General features: G+C 42.4%; 1 protein-coding gene across 1 annotated transcript in view; it reads left to right on the forward strand.

The window, feature by feature from the left end:
- The window catches only part of ABTB2 (ankyrin repeat and BTB domain containing 2), a 140619-nt gene that overhangs the window by 97703 nt on the left and 21065 nt on the right, over positions 1–21851 (forward strand). Inside the window, exon 4 of the mRNA XM_084522166.1 lies at positions 18537–18689. Within this exon, the coding sequence (XP_084378292.1) occupies positions 18537–18689 (153 nt within the window). The remainder of the gene's footprint in view (positions 1–18536; positions 18690–21851) is intronic.

Raw genomic sequence — 21851 nt, forward strand, 5'->3', positions numbered from 1 at the left:
CTTTAGCTTGTTTTGAAGTCTGGTATCCTCCATAAAGACTAAGGGCAGCATCCTGCTCTACAGTGCACACCGCTGGGTCCAAGTCTGACCTCAGCTCAGGGCCTGTCACAGCTGCAGGTTGTTAGCTCTGACATAGGGATGCAGCCCCGTGTCAGTATGTCTTGTAAAGGTTATTGTCTGTAGTTCAACTTGTTTGTTGTTCTGCTTGTTTAGAGACACACAGAAGTAGGCTTTTTGAGTCAGGGCATTTGCCTTTTTTTCTCTCTCTCTCTTTTTTTTTTTTCCCCTTCTCTGTCCTCAGGCCTGAAAAGCTGATGGATTTTGACAGAATCTTGAAATTTGTGATCCAGACTCTCACTATATCCAGGTTATCACTATATAGTGTGTGGACATGCTTACTTTCATTGTGTACATACAGACTGATTGGAATTGATTACAGTTAAGTCTAGGTATAAAGAATTAATTAAAAGTAAACCCTGATTCAAGTATTTGTCTTGAGAGAGCATGATGCTATAATCATACACTCACGATTAACAGTGTTTAAATCCCAGAAGTCAACAAGTTGATTTTAGAAAGACACATCAGTGAACGTATTCCAGTCCCACTGCCATAGTCGCATTGCTTTTTTTTTATTTTTTCTTTTTCCCCCAGAGCTATTGAGATATAAATATACTGATTAAAATAGAACAGAAAGTAACAGAGTTACTTAAAACAGAAGTAACTCTTAAATTGAATTGTGCCATTATAGCATTGCTTGTTTAGAGTACACATAAAAATATGTTTTTCTTTGTTTTGAAGAGGGGGGAAAAGAGCAAATTTGCTGTTGATGAAAGATTAGTTTGGTAAATTTAATAGAAGAATAAGAAGACTATAAACGGATAAGACCAGCTTCCTTCACTATCATTCAGGAGAGAGGCTGTTACCATGTACTTTTGCCTGTTTGAGTCATAGACCATTTAACTTCAGTCTTGATTGTGATTTTGAGATATTCATTCACAAGCAAGATTGAGTGAATGGCCTTGCTTCAGAGGCCAGTGAGCTACAAACAACATGCATCTGTTGACTAAAATTAACTGTTTGTTGGCAGCGCTGTTCCTGACCTTAGGCACGATAAAATATGTGCTATGTCCATACTAAAAAGTTACACAATATATTTTAACGTCTTCCACAATTTTGAGAATTGAATTTATATCATTTATTAGGAGTCATAACTTTATCATGCTTGTGGTGAACAGCTTTCACCTTTCTGCTTTTTATGGTGACAGCACATTACAGCAGTAACATCTAGCCAGAACAAAACACAGAAACATTTAAAAACTACTGACTTTGAACAGAGTCACATCTCATGCTACGTATGAGCTCATGAAGTCCTAACTGAAAGACTGAAGAGGGATCTAAAATAAATACTTGTCATATTTCTTACTCCATGTGTTATGTATGCTCATATACGTACACATGTATGCCCTGAGCACCATAGCACTGGCACATGAAGTGAATTAAAAACAAGTCATATTAGTTAAAAGTCAGTAGGTAACAGTACTTACATTTGGCTTTCAGGGAATATTCCTGCCTGTGTCTGTCATTTGAATATTTTTAAGTCTCTCTCTCTCTCCCCCCTTTTTTTTAATTGTTCATTTCTTTATAGTTCAAAGATTGTAAAATTGGAAAGTGAGGTGACCTTGCCAGTAGTGAAGGGAATTAATTGCTAACCCTGAGGATCAGATTCATCCAAGTGTAACTGCTGAAACTGGCAATACAGTCTACTCTGAATTAGATTCTTTTTCTGTCTTTTATGTTGCCTGTATAAACAAACACTGCTTTTTGTTGTTGTTTTTTTAACTCTGTATCTCACACCTGGGTAGACTAGCCTTTCTGCCGTGTTACTGGCTGTAAGCAATTTGTAGTGTTACTAGGGTGTTTCCAAAGTAGCCTGTATCCTCTGATCTTCTGTATCAGAGTAGGGGTGTGGTACAAACAGAGGTTATTTAAAATCTCTGCAAAATCGCAAGAAGAATCTCACTGTTATACCAAATTGAACAGTACACAGCAGACTTCACGAAGAGTAAAGAGACTGCTTCCCTATGCCAGCCTTGGCACAGAGGAAAAGCATTATAGGTAAACAAGAGCATCTACAGTGAAACAAATATTTGCCTTTAATAGTTGTATCTGAAGCTGTGTGCCAAAAAGTCAGGCTTTTAGGCTGTCTTGAAACCTTGCTGCTGAACGTGCATTGGTTTCCAATAGATAGACAATTTATCAGAAAGGATCTGCAAAGTCTCAGATGTCATAGATACAAACATACATGGGGACAGGTCACCTAAAAGATTACCAGGTGCAAATGTGTGACTTGATAGTTAGAAAAAACCACCTGTAAGCAGATAAGCTGGCAGTACAATCTAAAACAGATGCACTCGCCTGATTCCCCAACTGGAAGGGCCACTGTGCTTCTGAAGCCTGGATGGGTGGACACTGGGCCAGAGAACTGGAAGTATAGATAGATACTGCAGCAACATCTGGTGCTGCTTCCATGCCAGCCAAATGTTCATATTTCTTGTCATTACTAATCCACCCTATCTCTGAGCTTCTTTTCAACAATTTGCAATTATGTTCCTTTGATCCCAAAAGGCCGCAGCTCATCTGACACAATAGGGATGCAGGAGGTAAATGAGGAGCACTCCAGTAGGAATTACTGACAGAGTCTCTGAGAGTCGCATGAACTACATTTGCTGATCGTATCTGAAGATTGGCGGTAAATTATCAAGGTGCCTACTTTATTAAAATGTAACTAAAAATATCTGATATGTTTTGTGCAGCTGCAAGTGATTTTTAAATACTGTATTAGTATGTAAACTGAATGAATGTCAGGGCTGTGAATATCCAGGGTTGGACTGGATGATCTCCAGAGGTCTCTTCCAAGCTAAGTGATTCCCTCAGGTAAGACACAAGGAAGATTTATCAGAAGAGATGTGCTTACTGAGTGCTGTGGAACTATCAGAGATGAGGGATTTGTAAGAAGCAGTTGTTTCTTGCATAAAGAACTGACATCCCTGGGAGCTCTTCCTGGAGTTCATTGCCTTCACCAATCTAACATTTTACACCAAAATGCAAATCCTGCCTATCTATTTGCTGATCTGTAACAACGAAAAAGTTGGAGAAAGCAGTAGAGGAAAAACATGTATGTTAAACGATAATGGGCAAATAAAGGGAAAGTAAAATGGAAGAATCTTCATGTCATTCCCCTTTTCTCCCATGAGACTGTGTAGTTTGGTTTGGTGGAGTACCAGTGAGAGTTATACTGTGCTTTGTTATGTGATTTACAGTGAGGAGGGATTTACAGTTAGCCTCGTATCAGACCCTGGGAAGGAGCAAAAAAACATGGAACCCATTTCAAAATATACTGATATTGTGTATCACTCGAGATAGTGAGTGGGAGTAGTCAGTATGGATTATGAAGGGGAAATCGTGTGTAACCAACCTGGTAACCGTTTATGATGAGATGCCTGCCTTGCTAAATGATGGGAGAGCACTGGACGATGTGTATCTTGACCTTAGTAAGACTTTCAATACCATCTCCCAAAACATCCTTATCGACAAATTTGATAAGGTATGGGCTGGACAAGTGGTCAGGGAGGTACACTTGGGAGCTGGCTGAGCTGCTGGGCTCATTGCGTTTGTAATCAGCGTTGTGAAGTCCAGCTGGAGGTCAGTCACTAGTGACATACCCCACGGGTCGATAGTGGGATCAATACTGTTTAATAACTTCATTAATGACCTGGATGACGAGACAGGGCGTACCCTCAGCAGACTTGCAGATGATATGAAACTGGGAGAAGCCTTGATACTGCTGATGGCTGTGCGACTGTTCATAGGGACCTCAGCAGTTGGAGAACTGGTCCAACAGGAATCTTGGTTAAGTTATGCAAAGGGAAATGCCATCCCATCCTGTATCTGGGCAGGAATGAGCCCAGTACATGCTGGGGGCTGACAAGCTGGAAAGCAGCTTTGCAGAAAAGGAACAGGAGGTCCTTGCTGCAAAGACAGTCAACAACATCCTGGGCTGCATTAGAGAGAAAATTGACAGCAGGAGGAGAGGGGATCCTTCCCCTCTGCTCAGCACTGGAGAGACACACCTGGAGTTCTGGGTCAAGTGCTGGGCTCCCCACTACATGAGGGAGATGGATGTACTGGAGTCAGTCCAGCAAAGGGCCACAAAGATAATGAAGGGAGTGGAGTTTCTCTCATTTGAAGCATGCCTGAGACAGCTGGGGTTGCTTCGTCTGGGGAAGAGATGGCTCAGAGAGATCTTATCGGTGTCTATAAATACCTGGTAGGAGGGGAACAAAGACAAAGCCAGACTGTTCCCATTGGTGCCCAGTGAAAGAACAAGGGCACTACCTGGAATATATGTACAGAAAGGTCTATTTGAACATGATAAAGCTTTTTTTTTTTTTTTCCCATGATAAAACCATTGTAACAGGTTGCCCACGTTGGCTGTGTAGTCTCCATCCTTGGAAGTAATCAAAGTCCAACTGGACACGGCCCTGAGCAGCCTGCTTTAGTGGATCTTGGCTTGATCAGGGGTTTTGGGTGAAACAATCTCCACAAGTGCTGTCCATCTCAGCTGTTCTGTGGTTCCAGTTGCAGTATTTGTCCCTTAAAGTTGTTTTGTGTGTGTCAGCCTGCTAACTTCACAGTCATTGATAGGTATCAAGAAATAGTTTCTGAGAACTGGCTATTCAGTTAGACAGCAGGCAGTAGCCGAGCCTTACCACCTACCTAGAGAAGTAATAAGGCATTTGACAGTCTTTGTCCTGGCAGTTACAAAAGATTCTTCTGAAAAGTGCTTTTTCCTGCTTTCATAGGTGTTTTACAGTAGATCTCAATGCTTGCAGAAAATCCCTGGAAAGACCATCTTTGACCTAAGCCATTTCTGGCAAATATCCCCCGTTTGTAAAAATGTTTAAAAACTAGGTAGACAATCTTTGGCTCTCTTTAGTAACAAAGAGATGATAGTGTGTGTGTGTGTGTGTATGCTACCACCCTGCAATTACTATAACTACAGCTACAGTAATTACTGTAACTACTGTAAAGATTTCAATGTTAAGTTCTTGGCTTCTGTGCTTCGGTTTCCATCTGTTCAGATAAAAAAGAAGGTGCAAGAAAATAAGAGCCTGGCAACTTCGCTGCTTGTATTCTCAGGGCTGGCACAAACAGAAATCTTTAGTGCCTGTGGGCACCCTGTGTTGTGCATTGTTTATTGTTTGCTATTTCATGATCAGAAGACTAAGCAGCAAATGAGCACGAAAAAGGAGGGAGCAGTAATGCAGGAAACTTAGAACAGAACTGTTACGGCATGTTTCACTAAAAAGGCATTTTAGAAATACAGAGATGAATAACGTGAGGTCTCCTGGCTTCTTTTTCCAGCTTTGGGACAGTGGCTGCCCATTAAAGTGGGAGACGACTGAGTCTGAATTTCTCTACTTGATCCTTGCTGGTTTGCCGTCATTTAATATCAGCCTGTCTCCGTTTTTACTAGACATAGCTCTTAAAAGACAGTGTCGTGATACTGCTGCAGTGCTTTTGTAACTCACAGAAATACAGAGCAGTAACTCTGGATGAAAGGTTCTGAACACGTTGCAAAGAAGGATGGTAAAAAGCCAACAGGTTACTTCTTTTTCAGTAATTGCTGTTTCCAATTGAAGTTAATATTATTTCCTATTGGACTAAATTACTGACGTGCAGAACTTGCCTGTTTCCTGAGGAAGGAGTTAGCTGGTGCTTTAACAAGGGCCATGCTAAATAAAGACGTAATTCTGAGCTTTGGCTATGCAGCAGCCATGGTTGGCAGGTTGTAGGGGTTTTCTCTCTTATTGTGGCTGACATCTTTGCAACACAGACCTAAGAGCTAAGTTCTCCTGAAGAGTAAATGTTTCTGGGTATAATTTATGATAATAGCAACAATCATTCTTCTCTTTGACCGCGTGGAGATTAGAAACTAAGCTTTCCCCGGGGTAATCCTAGATTGAACGTCTCTGCATTGTTTCCTTCTTAAAGGAGACCCTGGCAGTTTGCTCTTCCTGGTCCCACAGCTGCAAGTGCGTGTACTGTCATGACCTGATGGTCACTTATGATGCTAAGCTGTACTGTTTTCATCAAGTGTTTTAACAGTAAGTGCTGAACCAACTGTTTTTAAAAGCCTGTCTGCTCTGCAAGACAAATCCCATTTAAATGAGTTACATGTCTGAGCGGATTCTCTCATGTTTGTGGATTCTTCTGGGGCTAAACAACCATGTGCTGATACAATGCATGCTGGTCTAACGTGTTTGCTCAGAAAGGAAAGAGGCTGAATGATGTTTTGCTCTCACTGCTTATCAGCATAAATCTGGAGTGACGTGCTGAAAAGGGGTACTCTCTGTCTGGAGTCAAAGTGCTGGGGCCTTCAGTTCCACTGAAATCTTCACCTAAAGTTCTTTAATGTATGGATTAGAAAGTAAATCATAAAGGCTAGAGAACATGCAAGAGAGGCAGAAACTCTATGTTTTTATTCCCAGGCTTGCTGGAAAACTCTTCTACTGTAAGTATTTCACTTAGCCACTCCTCACCTCTTCAGCTCCCTTCAGAAATGCAACACATCCGTCCAGAAAAATACGGGGTCTTCTGACACAGGTGTTTTAGAATCGCTAGTAGGAAAGGATGAATTGTCTGTGAGACAATACTAGAAGACAGGCAAGCTATCTGAGAGGGGTATAGGCACATTAGCATGAAATTATAACAGGACTCACATAACCTGCTCAGGACGCATCTTGTTGCAATTATATTGCTTCCAGCATCCAGACTGTGTGATTAAGGGTTACCTCTGTGCAGCACTGTGCCAGGCAGTCAGTGCTAAGTTCCCTGTTGTGACTGCCAAATTCTTCAGGATGGATCTCTCTGAAGAGTTAATGCATTAGAACATCACAGAAACATATGTTCCTTAAATGACTTTCCATCTGGGCATTCTTCTTTATACAAGAGAAGTTACAATAGTTTAATTAGCTGACTTTGGAACCTCTTTTTGTCTACTAAAGTCTCAGTGTTGAGACACTCAGTAGGCTTAACCTTTGCTCAAAGGTAAGTGACCAAGCTAACTTAAATTGACTACATGTAGAAAGGTTCGTTCACACTGGTATAGTGATGTGTTAGATTTTTGGCTAAGTACAGCTTTATCCATATAGTCAGGGCTCAGAAGTACCTGATGTGAAGAAAGGCAAGTGAAAACTAGTTTATTTCTCAAATAATTTTGCTTCTTCAAGGTAAAGAAGTCTGTGAAGAAAGACTTCTGTTTCCCATCTTTCACATACGTGTTATTGTTCCTTTGTACCTCGGATGCAGAGCACTGGGTGTTGACAGAAAGGTTTATTCAAGCAACAGGTAATGAAGTGTAGAGTAGGCAAAGATTTTGAATGATAATTTGTTTTTCAACAAGTTGAAGAAAAATAATTGTGCACATTGTACTTGGCATTAGAGTTGATGTATGTTTATCTTTTTTATTTTTAACATATTCTTTGATGTTTGTGTTTCTAGATCTGCTTTCTGACAGTAGAGTTTTAAAAGTGCCAAAAGGAGAAAAAAAAATAGGCTTGTAACTTGGTATTAGAAACAAGAACACGATGTTTTGTTATGCCCTATCAGCTCGGAGTCCCTCTGTTCCTGCAGTAGCCGCAGCGCTGCGCCCTTCACAGTGGTCAAAATGAAGCAGGGTGAACCTGTTACAAGAGCGAGTTTTAGCTGTGTATAGGAAAACTTGGTTCTCCTACCCTCCATTAGAATGTTTATCTGATCTGTTTATATAAGACTGTGGAAGTGTGCCTTTATAGAGAGAGAGATGGGATACAAGATAGCCTTGATATGGAGAGCTGGATGACAGTTGGGCTTTCTAACCTACCTCCAAGCCTGTACTGCACTGCTCTACTTAGTCATCTGCAAACTCAGCATAAAATCTGCAACTCTGTAGTTCAGAGTACAGAAGCTACAAAGCTTTGGTAGTATGACAACTTGCTCTGTAGGAAGTATTGCTTATGCCACAGTGCATGCTTCTGGCTGCCTGTTTGTGCTACTATTTGTGCCGGCAGCTGCACGTACGACTGTGTCAGGATTTGAGGGTAAGAGCCTTTACATCTCTCTTGTTCGCAAGATGGTAATTTGTGAAGATTCCCCCAATTTTTGGTAAAGAAATGTGTGTGTTTTGAGGAATAGATGCAAGTTACCTGCTAGATTCTGCAAAGCATACGTGGACAACGTTGTCCTCCTGGAAAAACTGAGAGAGCAGTCAAGTGAGTTAACTTTATGAGCTGACAGTGTTTGACAGACTAGAGAACAGGTTTGACAAAGTTCATATTTTGTCAACTATGGCAGGTGTGTAGCACATAAATTCATTCCAGTGGGAACTCTACAACATCTGACTTGGATCTGTGGACCTCTTTCTAAGAGAAAGGTATGCTGATTTCAACAGTGATTCAGTATTCATTGAAATGAACAATGATCCAGTAGAGATGGCAGAAGGCTAGCAATACCCAAGGTGGAAAAATCCTCTTAGTTTAACTTTAGATATGTCCTGTCTACGTTGTTCTTGATTAGAGCAAACTATTTTCTGCTGAAAAATCTCGCTCAGGTATATGTTGAGGTACTGAAACACGAAATTAGTGTTTGACATTTACTGAGAGTTCATACACAACAACAGTCAAAACAAGCAACTGCTCAGCTGCAGTTCTAAGCATATCTAAGTAACCATGCTGAAAGCAAACTTAATAGCTGGAATTTATGGCATCTGCTGAGAAACACTGCAACTCCACATGTTGAAATTGAAAGCATTAATGCTTTAAATTTAGGATATTTGGAAACCAAAAGACTTTGAGCTCTACCAGTTATGTTCACCTATCAGAATCTCATAATTAAGCAGTTATGTCCTCCATTTTTAGTGCCACTTGGGTTCATTGATATCCATTGATATGACCATAAAATCATGGTTATATAAGCAGGAAGAGTTTGAAACTAGGAGATTTCGCAATATTAAACACATAATGGAAGTGTTTATGCCACAAGTCTGGCATAGAATGACTGTACCTTGATCAAATTAGTTGTTTTCTTTAAATTCAGGACTCTTCCATTGCTATTGTTACACTTACCATATCTATAAACTGATGTAGTGCCATTTACATAATTAGCTAAGGCAAAATGAAAAATATATAACTCATTACGGTTTCCAGTACACATAGAAACACATTCATTCACCAGTGGTAACACACATCTTTGGGTGTCACAGGACTCTTCATTTCTGCATAGCAGCAGCTCTTTTCAGTATTTTAAGACAAGACCTGAGGCACAAAATTGAAGCCCTTTGAAGATACAAGTGCAATATGGTCATTGAACAGCTTTCCAGTAAGACAAAATGGTGTTCTCTTGCAAAATAATAATTAAAGAATGCCACAATGGCATCTATTTCATCTATGATGGTATTCCTCCTTATAATATTTCATTAATGACCTATCTCATGCGTCTTACCTGGCACTGACTTTGAGATGAGTACTGCCTATTCATTCACAAATGCTACACCCTGTGGGCTTGATTGCCTTTTATTCAAGAAAATGGATTCTGAAATTGTGGCTATTCAGTGAGACCCTCTGTGATCGTAGTACAGCGGGTGGAACCTGAGTTACATAATTACACTACTGGGTGGAGTGGATACATGGTTTTGGTGCGTACCTAACAGAGCTCCAAAATCAGGGCTCGTGTGTTCCTCATGCCAAATTAGTTTCTGGAACTTCTCAGATTGCAGGAATGTGAAAAGCCATTTCATTAGGAAAACACTGACGTCAGCATCAGGTGAGCTTCATTTACACGAAGGCTGTGCTCACAGTAGCGTGACGTGGAAGTGTAACATTAGTCAGGCAACTAAAAAATAAAAACTTCATCAACCTTTCCATTGTTCTGAAGACAAAAGAGTCATCTTTTAGTCTTGAAATGTTTAGCCTCTATATAACGTGATTTTGTGTTTGAAAATTTGTCTTTTGAAATATTAATTAGGTTTTGGCTTGTGCTGTAAGGTAAATGGAAACGTTTCCCTATTTACTGTGAAAACCCTTTGCTTTGGTCAGGATTGTCTTTGTTTAGCAGAGCAAACTTTTGCAGTTGTAATTAATTAAACAGTTTTGAGTATTCCAGAACTGCACAAAAATATTTCTCTTCCTGGCTTTTTGTTCACACAGTTGCAACTCGGGAGCTTCAGGCAGTTTTCATAAGCATGGCAATGCTCTGCATTCAGGACTTTACAACTGGGCCCTGAAAATTAGTTCTGTGATTGAATCTGGCAGATTGGTTTTGGCTTGAGAATCAGCATATGTTTTTAACATATGCACGTTGGCAAATCAGATTGAAGTCATAACTAACAGGCCTGTTATCTCAATCCTACTAGTGTTTGTGGGAATTAACTATAATGGGTAAAAAAAATTATGGAGGAGTCGCAGCACTGGATAGTGAAGAGCCACAGTGACCCCAGATAAATCTGCTTGCAGGTAGCACAGTATTTTATTTTATTATTAGTTTTTTTTTTTAATTTGCCAGCCTAGCTCCTGGAATGAGCCATAGGAGTTACCTCTTGGTTTTTCTGGCCACAAGATCAAGGCTAATCCAAGAATAACAGACAACCCATTCTGGCTTGCTGCCTGTGTTTATCTCTGCCTATCGCATAGCATGCTGTTACAGGCTCTTTTCTTTAATGCATGTAGTTTGTATGCGTGCTGTGCTCCAAACTGGATCAGTGTTTTCTTTTGCAGCAGGAATTGTGCTCGTACCACATGGCAGGGTCTCCTCAGCCAGTCCGTTTGGGGTGGGTCCCAGTGTGGGGCCCCAGATGGCAAACTGGTTTGGGGTGGAACAATACATGATGGCCATTTCTGGTCATTCTGCAAACTCCCTGGGGCCCCTTTGAGCGAATAACCCAGAAGAACCCAGGGGAAGGGGGAAAAAAAAAAAACCACAACATTTAAGGTCACAAAATGAATTTTTAAGATTTTCCACACAAATTGATTTTTAAGGACAGTTGGAAGCAGTTTGTGACCTGCTGTGTAACTAAGCACAGGCCACATGGGCTTGTAGGAAGCTGAACTGTAACATCAAAACCAACAAGCAGCACGTGTGAGAGGCAGGCAGACCTGAAGCGTCCTTGCTGCTGGCTGCAGCGGGCCCGAGGGGCAGCGGAGGTGTGCCCATGCCCATGCCCTACCTGTCCAGGTAAGCGCTGCTTCCTTCCCAGCAGCTGCTCTGAAAGGGCTGGGCCACGATTAGGTCTTCTGGCAAAATGGGTGGCTTGGAGACCAGGGTGGCCACCTTCTTTTTATGACCTGGGAAGGGCTTAACAGGCACGATGCGAAGGAGCAGTTCATCCAGAAGTCCTGATCCAACCAGAGCCGTTGCCTTGTTGTGCGAAGGGCCCGTGTCTCAATGCCAGTGTGAGGAAGCTCGCTGCTGGTCAGAGAGCAGATTTTAGAGCCAGGTCCTTAGGAGGAGATGTGCAGAACTGACCACTGCTTGGCTGGAGGTAAGCTCACATGCACAGCTTGTTGGCAAGTGCCATTTTCAGTAAGTAGCGTGAGATTCAGCAGGTGTAACAGCAAGTCTGTCCTCATAGTTACATCCGATCTTCGTGTAAGGAATTTAAACATACAGCTGTCTTTTAATTTGAGGTTAAGACTGAAATTAGGTCCAGAATCATGCAAGAATTCACCTCTTAGTTTATCTGCCTGATTGCTAGCAGTAGTGCCTTTCCGCTTATGGAGAATTTCAGGATGTTGAAGACTCAGGAGGAACCAGAAGAGAAGAAGCAGCGGTACTCTGTTCCCCCGCATCTCTGCTGAGGTGGTTACTGGCAGTGACAGGTATCAAACAGCTCTGTGTGAGCTTGGAGGGGGCAGATGGATGTAAGTCACATCCTTGACCACATCACTATGACCATACTGTTGTACTTAAAGCTATCATGTATATCTATCTGACTCCTATCGTCACCTACGTACGATTTAAGTTGGTTTTAATTATTTTACATCTGTCTATAAACCAAAGAATTCCTTCTGCTGCAACTCACAGATGTTACAAATGTGTTTTTTTCTAGAGTACACGTTGCTCATTCTAGAGCAGCAGAAGTATTTGTTTTCAGACTGAAAAGTGATTCTTCTCCCTGTTGTTAAAACAGTTTATAAAATGCAATTACGATAAATAATAAACCATAGACTTGAGGATCTTTTAAGGTTCATAGTGAGTTCCTAATGATTTCTTCACACTTTTTTGTTGTTGTTAAGCTTGAATTTAGTTTTTACTTTGATTTCCAGCTAACGTGGAGTAAAGCTTGTCTGCTGCACTTCATTTGTAAGTGCAGTTTGCAGACAAGGGCAGAAAAAATGTTATCCGTGGTTGCTAGGATTGCTAAGAAAGATCAGAGCTGCCATTTCTAGATTTAAACTATTCTTGTACCGTTTTATGGTCTAAAAGCAGAGGAAATTGTGAAGGCAGATTCAGTGGAGAAAGGATCCCAATAAATGTAATATCATCCAGATGTTATTCATTCTGTTTGTGTCTGAAGGCTGAAGGATAACTCACTAAACTCTAGAAGTTAGTGTCATGGCATATCCAAGCCAAGACCTTAGCAGCCTGATAATGATCCACTAAAATTTGAGAACTCTTTATCTTGTAAGACCTGGGCCAATCATTGTTTCAAGGGAATTGAGAAGAAAACTTTCTCTTTGGGCCAGTTGGCTGTGATAAGATTTCTTTTTCCTTTTCTGTGAATATCTGGGACTGTTTGCTTTGAAAGACGTGGCATTAGTTGAGATGATCAGAACCAGCAGAGTAATTTCTATCTTTTCTCTGTAAATGTGGTAGCTTTTTGCAAATTCAGTAAATATTTTGAATCTGAAAGGAACGGCTCCAGACTTAAGCTGGTTGTGTTTTGGAGCACAGATTTTGTGTTTATCTTGTTATTTTATTCACATATAATTACATACCCAGAGAATTTTCTTTTTTGCAACTTGAAGAGGGGTTTAATGTTGGAGAATCCAAGCTGTAAATACACCACCGTTTTCCACATTGACATTACATGGTTTGGTTTTGGATACTCTGTCTTGCCTCAGAATCTTTGCCTTCTCCAATTAATCAGCCCTTACTCTTACTCTTTTGGACTCAGAGTCCAAAAGTTTTCTTTTGGACTCTGTTGCTATACTTGGGGTTTTTCCATCTGGGTGTAAAGTTCAAACAGTGCATCTTGTAGCCAGCCTCCTACATGATTCACCATTTAATTGCAGATCGGTCTGATTCCCACCTTTTTTCCCCTAGACAGTTCTGCTCATTGTACATCTGTCTCCCAGGTTCCCTAGCTAGGAAAAAGCCATGAAAAACCCACTTGGCCTTCCCTTAACTCAGTCACTCCCAGTGCTCCTGCTTGTCTCAGTACTCCCTTCTCTTTGTATACACATGCAAAGTGACTTTTCAGTTCATTCCTTTACGAAAAGAGAGAGAAAGGTGAGACTGGGATAGAGCTTTTTATGGCTGTTTGGAAATCAGTTTGTGTTGGTGACCTTGAGGTTTATTATTTTAGAGTAAAATGGGACTGAACCATAGAGTTTGGTTCTAGCATTAAACTTAAACGTTAGTTCATTGCACTGCACTGAAGCCCCTGTTCCTTTCTCAGTTCCTTGCAAAAAATAATGATCCAAAGCTTTGGGATTCCTCTGTACCTGTAGCCTGGGTGTAGTTTCAGTAAATCAGATGGGGATGAGTTGTTACGGCCTACCCTACCCGGACGATGTGTGCTCTGATACTTAGATGTGCTTTGCAATGCTGGAATTTGGATGTGTTTAAAATGTTAACGGGGGCTTATAGAGCAGATGTTGTGGATGAAAGGAAGAAAAAGCTGTTCTGTCAAACCATTCAGAACAACGCGATGGGAGGCTATTGCGTGAGTGCCTCAGGACCAGCTCTGGCTGCCAAGAGAGACAAATTTTGTCATTCTCACCTGCAGCCATTAGGATATTATTTTCTTTCATATGTTAGAAGACAATTTGTCTGCATTGCTTTTGCTGTCAGTGTCGGCCCCCTCTTCATCTTGCTGCAGCTAAACAGGCGGCTGGGAACTAGCACAAGAGGAGAAGAGAGGTGGCGACAGGCAAAATGTCTCCTCCTTCCCCCACTCCCCCTGCCTTCAGCAGTCTTGTCGCTGGAACCTCGAGGCAGGAGGCAGGACTGGACGAGGTGGCTGCTCCCTGTGGGACTGCTGGCTGTTTCCATCTGAGGTGGCAGGTGTGCCTCACCTCTGAAAGTCGAGCTCCCACTGCATTTTCTTAGCATTCAGCTAAGAGGGGAGAAAAGATGGCATAATCTTCTGACTCCTGTAGAGGTCTTGCCTCTTTTGCATACAATTAACTTCCCTCTGCCAAAATGCCTTGGCCCTAGGGCTCTTAAAAGTCCTCCGAAGAGCTCACTTTGGGGACTAGTTTCTTTGTGATGGATGACCTAACACTGCAAGTCTGTGATCCCACAGCATATCCTCAAGGACTGCCACACATGATCTCTCCACATGCCAATTGTTTCCTAGGCAATTTCTAATCAAATGAGTGCAGTGCATTTTCCAGGAAAAAGCTACAACCACTTTCAACAAATGAACTCGCTGTAAATTCTCTGCCAAGTGCTGCTGCCACCATCCTTCTTGATTATGTCTCCATAAAAGAATGCATTTTTGTTCAAATGAGGGGAAAAAACCACCAACAATAGATTCCATTCTTTGTCAGAGCACATCTCGCCCATCTCCAACCTGATCCCCTTGGGAATGGAGTGGCTGTCCAGTTCTGAGTGGAGAAAATATCAGAGAACCTATGGATAAAATATTGATAGCTCATGATGGCATCAGACATTATTGAGCTTCTTTACAGAGCATGCAGTAAGTGAGGAGTGTCCATTTTACTTTCTGCCACTGTGTACTTTCCCAGTTTACGTGTGGCATTATTCTCTTACAAGACAATTAATGACAAGAAGCTGAACAAAGCAACGGTGGCATTCTTCACAGGAAACAGTGTGTGAGAAAAGAGTGAACTACCACTGGGACTATGACAGATTCCCAGGGCCAGATCACTTCATGTGCAGAATTTAATGAGCTGCCAAATGCTTCTAAATGTCAGAAAATCATGAGGAAAATGCACAGTACAGAACATGGCGCGGACAGAAATGCATAGATAGAAATCCGTTTTTTAGCTTGCAGCATCTCCCGGTTAATTTTCCATGAAGGTTTCTCCCCTTCCTCCTCCTCCAGTGCTTCTCAGACTGTGAAATGATCAGGGTTTCCCTAGAGGCAGATGGAAGCCCAGGTTAAGGGCCACAGGGATGATAATGGCATGTATTTTCTAGAAAAAGAGTAATTGCGTTTATTTTCATAGTGCAGCGCAACCCAGCGTTGGCATTTCCTTCAGCTGACCTGCATCTTTCTCTCTCTGCTCAGATCATGCAGTAGTACAGCTCATCGGAGGTACCGGCAGTGAGCAAAGTAACACGGAGGTGTTCCTGCTGGCAGGCCGACCAGCACAGCGTGGAGGAAGGGGATGGCTGGATAAAAGGAGGGGGCAGGAGGAAGAGTGCAAAGTCCATCCTCAAGCTCAAAATTTTCTGGAGAAGTAAAGCCTCTGCAGCAAAGTAGAAATTGATGTCGTTATAAGTCACTCCGGATAGAATAATGATTTATCCAACCTGCACAGTAATGTGAGTGCTGGGACAGGGACAGATTAGGATAGCAGCAAGAGAAAAGCATCCTTCCTGACGCTTCTTATTACAACCTAAAATCTGCTCTCCTTTGGGCACAGAATAAGTAAGCAGTCTGTTGAGATGTGAATTCTAAAGCCTTTGGAAAAAAATATATTGTGATTTTAAAAAACAAAGAAAAAAAAATCATCTTTTTCCTTCCCTTTCCTCCCCAGCCAGGTTTTCATGTTGCATGTTTCAGGTCTGCTTGTGCATGCAAGCCACTTATAACCCTGGCACATGCTAATTTTTACAGAAAGGAAATTTCTTTGTGGTGTGTGTTATCTCTGGTGCAGACACGAAGGTATGTTCTGTTGGCTGAGCACAGACTCTTGCTGCAGATCACCAGGTTGCTCATTACCTGATAAGATGATCAGGACTGTGCTGGATCGACACGGTTCAGTCTGGTGATGTTCCTGGCATGAAAGTGTCAGGGACACTGTGATGTGGCTTGAAAAGCAACACTGAGCATGGCCACAAAACGTGGTAGATACGGTCGCTTGGAAGGTGAGTTTTTCATTGCTCCTGAGTATTTTGTTGTGGTGCTTTTAGCCTATCTTTCTGTCCTCGCCATGCGGGGAGCTTTGAATCCTCTACTAGAGGCTCTGCTGAGTACAGAGAGAGTTCAAATCCTGAACTTAGGCTCCCCCCTTCAGTGCTTAGTGTTACACTGGCTCTGCTGCAGGCCAGATAGAGGTTGAAGTTCTCTGACTGCTGAATACATCTCCCAAGCACGAGTTGTTTGGGATTGCTGCTCTTCCCTTAGGGGAGTCACTCAACTCTGAACTGGCTGTGCTACATATTGGCTGGAGTGATTCATCTGCGTATCTGGGGCAGTTAGAAAGCCTAAGTGGGTTGGGGAATTAAAGCTAAAGCTGAGCTCCAAGGTCTTCCAGCTGATGAGCTACTGGGTAGCTTTCAAAGTGAAGAATGCAGGAGCCCGAGTATTTTGGTTGCTTGATGTAGAAGCAAACTATGACACAGAAGGACCAAGCCCTGTTAAGAACACCCTTGCATTGGCAATCCAGGATTGATCAGATGTTTAAATGGACCTGGGGTTTTGTAGATGCTTCTTTGCTACTCAGGAGAGGGGAAGGAGCAGAGGGAAAAACAGCACACTTGGCTGTGTGAGAGAAGAGAAAATGGCACCTTGTCAGTGTGCTTTGCAACTGGCAGAACGGAAACAGCACGTATTTTATGGGGTAGAGTTATTCCAGCCTGAAGGTTGTTCAGAGCCGTACAAAGGCAGTTCTGCCTACAAATCCCATTATTGATGAAATGGTTTCTAATGGGATTGGCACCGCTTACTCTTACTGTGCTCGCGTATGTGCGCGCGCACAGATGCACAGCTTTGAAAATGCCTTTCATGGATTCTGCTGCTTTCATGAATATCAAAATCAGTTTATATTTTCTGGTATGCATCTTTTTTCTCTGAACTTTCTGAAGGAACTGGTATCTTCTACCCTCACTTATTTTCTTTTGAATGCTTAAATGACAGGGGCTTTTTCAGCATTAATAAATTCATAACCAGAAATGGGAAAAGGTGTTTTCAATTACAGCTGGGACTTCAGAGCCTTGCATCGTGGTGGCAGGTATCCTTGGGGAAAAAAAATCAAGCAAACAGTAGGTCACTCTGACTGTGTATCGAGAGTACAGATGAGATATATTGGGTATGAGAGCATTACGATACCCATATATTATTGTGTAATTTCAGTGTTGTGTTCATTCATACAGGAGCAAAGGGTGACTCTTCATAAACTAGCCCAAAATGACTGTGCCTGCGATTGTTATTACTTTATATTGCTTTATTTTATATTTATCTATATTGCTTTATTTATATTGCTTACAATCTCTCATGCAGAGTAAAACCTCACTGTACTGGGTGCTGTACAAATTAGGGGCAGCTAGATTGCTTTTCTGCAAGTTGCTTACAGTTTGTTGTGATGCTATGCAGGTATTCTTCCCCAGCAATGCCTCCATGTTACTCATCTCTTTGATTCTACTCATTCATCTCTAAGTCCAAAGTATGTCAACTGTTTTTGCTGGGGAGGACGGCAGAAAAACAAAGCTGCAACAGTTCTGCAGTGGTCTCAAAGGGTCAGTTGTGCAAAAACGGAGGCTGGAGCTCTGCATGTAAGAAATGCAGAATGTGAAAAGCCACCGGATAGTGACAATATAACAAAGATCAGGGGAGGGAGCACTGAAATAGCCTGGCTCAGTTGAAGTTGAAATAATCAACCATATTTTTTAAAAATCAAGGATATCAGGTAAGGGGTGGAGCAGCCTGTGCATTTGGATTGCGTGGAACAACAGGCACAAATACTATAGGAGCTACACAGGTGAGATGACAGCACTTCTGATCCAGAATAACACACTGGCCACTTGGGCTGGGGGAACTGAGCCCAGCTACTAGCAGCAGCAGGCTGCTTGTGTTCGGTATGGGCCTGCTTCCCGCAGGGCGCAGCGTGCTGCACAAAGCCGGCATGTCCTGACACAACCCCGTCTGGGATAAGAAGCAGTTCAGATAACCAGGGCTGAGCAGTTCCAGTTCTTTCACCTGCTGCGACCTGCCGAGCAGAGGGACGGAGTCTGCCTCTGCAGGATGGGTTTTACCTGCTTCTGCCTCCTCCAAGCAGGCCCAGGAAGCAGTGAAGTGTGCCACTGATTCTCAGGAGCAGATATCAGGCTGATGTTAATTACGATGCCTTTTTTCCTTGTTTACACAGACCCTTCATGCTTCTCCCACCGCTAATGGAGTGGATGCGAGTAGCTATCACCTACGCTGAGCACCGGCGCAGTCTGACAGTGGACAGTGACGACATCAGGCAGACAGCCAGACTGCTCCTACCTGGGCTGGACTGCGAGCCCCGGCAGCTAAAGTATGTGGAATGAGCTTTATAAGCAGCTGAAGTAATTGTAACCTTTAGATTGTTCTTCTTTCTGTATTTCATGACAGCAGGATCTCAAAATACTACATGGGCAACACGTGCCCAACTTCTTAGTGCTCCAGAGATAAAGGAGCTTTGGCCAAATGCTGCAGCTGGGATAGAAGGATTTTGTCATGCCAAAAGTTGTGTAGGAAGAATGAGATATAGATAGAAATACAAGTGTCTGTTCATTTATGCCTTGGTCTTAATTACAAGATAATTCTTTGCTTTCTGAGATACCTTGATGAAAAGTATAAGCACCTTTTTAAAATCCTCCTCCACTCACAAGGATTGAACAGGGATTTATAATTAGCTTGGTTCATTACCACATCATAGATATTTTATTCTGTGTTTGTAGTCTCTTTAAGTTGCTCTCATTAACACTGCTTTTGATATCAGAGTTATATCTTGAACATTAGTGCAAGGTAAATTCTTGCTTCTCAAATGAATTTTGCACCCCATATTAACTGTGGGTTAAATGAGTGGGCTGGACACGTTAATAACAATGAATAGTACTTTTATCACGCTCTTAAGTGATGAAATGATTAGCTGAAGAGATATCTATATTATTTCTATTAGAATACTTTTTCATGAACAAGAGAAGCAACGAGAGGCTTTTAATCAGGAGTCCTCCATCTGTTTTTGTTGCTTTTTACTTTACCTCCTGGCAGCCAAGAAGGCTCTTGCTTTTTGCTACATCTCTGTCTCCCCATTTGTGAAATGAGGGATACTACTTAGCCACAAAACCTAATGCAAAGCTAAATTAGTTGGCAAGTATGCTGGTGCAATTAGATGACTGAACTCTGCTCCAAGTTCATTTGTGGCATGTCTGCTATTTCTGACTCTGCCAGATATGATAATTCAGGCTAAGACTGTTCCATGTAGCTGCACTTTAAAGGGACAAAGCGACACAGCTACGGAAGCTACAAGGTGGTGCCCTTTGAAGCCACATCTGCCCTGTAGCTGCCCGTGCTGCTCCTGTCAGGTCAGCCAGGTGGATGAGCTCAAAGAGCTGCGGACCCGCTGGGTCTCTGCTGGGAGCTGGTACCTCAGGGCTGCGTGGCAGGAAGGAGCGGCTCTCCGAATGTTTCCTTGGCTGCAGCCGACTCCTGGTCCTGTTCTCAGCTGCCACTTGCCACCTTTCTCCTCAGATGTGGCACCTGGTTGACAGTGCTGCCAGTCTTTTTAAAAGCCAACTTAAACAGATGATCCGTGGGAACTCTGTGAACTGCAAGGAAGCAGCTGGGCGTCGTGTCCACAAAGCGTGAATTGTGCACTTAGGCCAGGAGCCTGTAGCACGTTTCTTTTCCTTTTACTCTGCCAGTATACGTGTGCTCAGTGTCAAGTAAAGCACGAGTTGATCAGGTTTATGTGTGGATGGTAGGTGCCAGTTAATATGGGCTAAGCTAATGTTACATATGTGCCTAGTTCTTGCCAAAACCTTTGAAATTCTCTGTTGAACAGGACCACAGAAAACTAAACTCATTACAAGCGCTTCCAATCAGTTCCATAATTTTTCTTTTGATCTCACCTTTATAAAGACGCTGGCTTTCAAAACTGAATCCACACCTTCCACTCTATCTCTGCGCTTCTTTTTGTGCACATAAGCATACAGAACACAGGTGGTCCCTTAATTTATAGATCATATACCTTAAAAAAGATGCATTTACCTTAAAAAAGAGGGGAGGGGGAGAGAGAAAAAAGAAGGCAGGGATTTGGGTTTTGGTTTTTGCTTCTGATACGAGCTAAAAGGAAAGACAGCCATGCTTAACTTTGTTGATTAAGTTAAGCTTGATCAGATCTTTGTTCTGAACTGTCTTGCCTGAGTATTATTTTCAGAGGCCTAAGGAAGTTCTGTGATGTGTGGCATGAGATAAAAAACATTGTCTTTCTGCTGCATGAAAGAATTAAACTAACTGAAAAAATATGAGGAGAGAGATGCGCCTCATTTGCAAGTGCCTGTTATATCATCTTGTAAAGCAGTCATCTGTATCTAGCAATTACAACACTTTTAAGGGAAAGGAAATCTTGGAACGGAAGCCAAATTTATCCCTGGCTAGCTGTGTGGCAACAGGCAAATTGCAAATAGCTTTTCTTTATGACACACAGCCTAAAAGTCCTGTAGTGATAGTTCCTTGCAGCAGCAATGCATCAGATAGGGAATGTTGAAATCCCTGAAAGAGAAGCTGTGCAGAAGAACAAAGTGCAGTTAGGATAACCTGAAATGTCGACCTCTAATATCTCTTCTCTGACACAGACTACTTGGGCAGCATGGTTATCCTGAGCTACTGTTTGTGTCTGAGTGGATAAAGCCTTCACATACAGTGCTCTCAATTTGTTTGCCACATGATTTATAAACATCTTCTGTACTCACCTATTACTGGTTAAATAATAATGTAAGTGGGAAAATGCTAGATTGCGGAGAGCTTTGTTTCTTTTCCACCTACTTAAATATAATTTTAATATTGCTTTTATCATACGCTATTTTTTGTATCGTTTCCTCTCTGCAGGCCAAACTTAAATCACTCACTACCAATAGCTTCCCTGCATGGAGCAACTCATTTGTGAAGTCCAAGGAGCACAACAGGCTCCTTGCTCCTACCTCTTCCAGCCATCCTGTCCCAAACTGAGACCTCAGCCCCCTTCCCTTCCCTGCAATCTGGGCTCTGCGCCACCCCCAGGTTCCTCAGTCCAGCTTCAGTTCTCCACTTATCCCCAGGCACAGCTCAGAGCACTTGGGAGCTGCCATCTGGGCAGCTGCTTGAGCACAGGCTTTACCCTAGGAAGCATGCAAGGGTTTGCCTCTCTCCTCCACAGGATAACAACTCACGCATGGAAAACCTGCTGTGGGTACAGCTGCTGCACAGCAGTGGTGCATCTGTGAGCTCTTTCCCGCTGGCTCATGGAGGATGCTCTAACTTTTATCACACTCTAAAATAAAAAGCAATTTTGCCTCGATTGTAGACGAGCACGCTGTCAAGAGCAACTACTGCAGAACAGCAAGCGTGTAGTAAACTTGTGCTGGGAAGTTTTGCATAGGCTGTGCCCCAGGAGTAAAGCCCACAGAACTTCAAATTCCTGCACCTGAACTTGCCTGCCTGCAGCTGCCTGCTG

Source organism: Aythya ferina (assembly GCF_964211825.1).
Source record: "Aythya ferina genome assembly, chromosome: 5".
Classification (NCBI taxonomy): domain Eukaryota; kingdom Metazoa; phylum Chordata; class Aves; order Anseriformes; family Anatidae; genus Aythya; species Aythya ferina.